A 1,876-nucleotide genomic window follows, 5' to 3' on the forward strand; every position below is an offset into this window, starting at 1 on the left:
CGCTCTGTTGCTCTGCTTTCTGCACCCCGCCATGTGCTCCCCGCTTTGTCTGTTTTCTGTAGCCCGATCAGTCTTCTCTACACCTTGTGCTGTCCGCATCATCTGCTGCTCTGCTTTCCGCTGCCTGCTGCATGGGGCACCCTGGCGCCTCTGCTGTCTGCACCCCGCCATGTGCACCTTCAACCGTCTGCTGCTCTGCTTTGTGCTCCTCACCCGTGTGCCCCACCTGCTCTGTTTTCTGCACCTTGCCCTGTCTGCTGCTGTCCTCCCTGCTCGCCCCCCCGCAGCTGTACTCCCTGACCAATCTGCTTTCTGCCTTACACCCTGTGCTCTCTGCTTTCTGCTCCCTGCCCCATCTTGCCTTACACCCTGTGCTCTCTGCTTTCTTCTCCCTGCCCCATCTGCTGCCTCACCTGCTGGTTGCCTGCTACCTGACTAGAGAAGAGGTGTAGAGCAGGGGTGATCAACCATGGGCCACAGGCTGGATCCACCCCCCTTGCCCTGTTACTGTCACGGGTCTGACTGGGTGCTAGGTTGCATGCACGGGGGCCTGATCCCACATGTGCAGGGCTGGGTAGAAGCAGCCTGGGGCCCCAGGGCCCATCAACTCATTTGACCTGTGGGATCAAAACCTTGAGCACCACTGGTGTGGACTGTAAAGATGCATAATGTCTATGATGCTGTTGAAGAAGGTATTTCTCATGTATGAGGAGCCTGGTACAGGAGAAGCAATAACTAGGCCCAGGGATCTAGGGCATTGTTGGTCCCTATCTGGAAAGGGGAAAAATGCTTAGTAAGATAAAGAAGGCTTGATGAGAGGAGCTTAAGAAGAAGAAGAAGGGGAGATTGAGCAAGTTGGGGAGCCTGCTGCTTTCCTCTTTCAAGAGGGTGGTAGGAGGCAGGCAGTAACTTCAGGAGCTGCAGATCTCTAGAAAAGGGTGGGGGGAGCAAGGAATCAGATGTGGGGGGACTCTCCCCCACTAAGAAGGGGCACGGGAGCAAAACAGTGGCTACTTTTCCCAAAGTGAAGGAGCTGAAGTCTCCTCCGTTTTGGACGTAGAGGGCACCTGACTCTCTGCAGAGCTGCGTTTGTGTGGAGATGCATTATTTATCTGAGTAGGGAGCTCAGTTATGTTTGTGTGGTATAGGGTTTAGACTCGGTTTTGTTAGGGTATAGTGAGCATCTTGACATAGGAACGAGATGCAACTAGTTTGGGGTGAGGTAAGAAGGGATGACTCCTGAAGGAGAGTGACATATTCTCATGCAAGTGAAGGAAGGTTTTTCTTCAAGTAAATTGGTGCCCGTCATATTTCAAGCTTCATATTATGAGTCAGTAACTGTACCAGAAGAGATCTACTGGGATAGACTTGAGGCATTAGATCTGCATCAAAAGGGGACCCAGCTTGCCTCTTTCCCTGTTCAGCAACTTGCTCCTACTGCTAGTGGGGGCAATTGGACGACTTTATATGTTACTTTTTGTCCCCATTTTTTTTTTAAAGGACAGTCACTTGTTTAAATGTTGGGAATGAAATCCTGGCCTCATTGAAGTCAGTAACAAAACTGAGAATTGGTTGATTTCACTGTGATTCTTTCAATTATTTTATGTTAGAATTTATAATGTTAAGTTATAAACTTCTCTTTGTAGCATTATTCTGGATTAGAAGAAGCTGTGTTTAGGAACATCCAGGCATGTAAGGAGCTTGCCCTAACCACCCGTACTGCTTATGGACCAAATGGTAACGTTGAATTTTGTAGTTTATCATAGTTACGAATAAAATGCTGCATCTTTCTTGTAGAAAGACCTGCTTTTTGTGGTCTGTGGCAATACGGAACTCCAGTATTTAATGTCACATAGCTAAAAAAAAAAAAAAAAAA

General features: G+C 48.4%; 1 protein-coding gene across 2 annotated transcripts in view; it reads left to right on the top strand.

Annotated features, from left to right (window-relative positions):
* CCT8 (chaperonin containing TCP1 subunit 8) overlaps positions 1 to 1,876 on the top strand; it is a 16,718-nt gene that overhangs the window by 459 nt on the left and 14,383 nt on the right. For both annotated transcript variants that reach the window (XM_019524254.1, XM_019524255.1), the window contains exon 2: positions 1,647 to 1,737. In XM_019524254.1, the coding sequence (XP_019379799.1) occupies positions 1,647 to 1,737 (91 nt within the window). The remainder of the gene's footprint in view (positions 1 to 1,646; positions 1,738 to 1,876) is intronic.

Source organism: Gavialis gangeticus, unplaced genomic scaffold (genome assembly GCF_001723915.1).
Source record: "Gavialis gangeticus isolate Ggan-Ray unplaced genomic scaffold, GavGan_comp1, whole genome shotgun sequence".
Lineage (NCBI taxonomy): Eukaryota > Metazoa > Chordata > Crocodylia > Gavialidae > Gavialis > Gavialis gangeticus.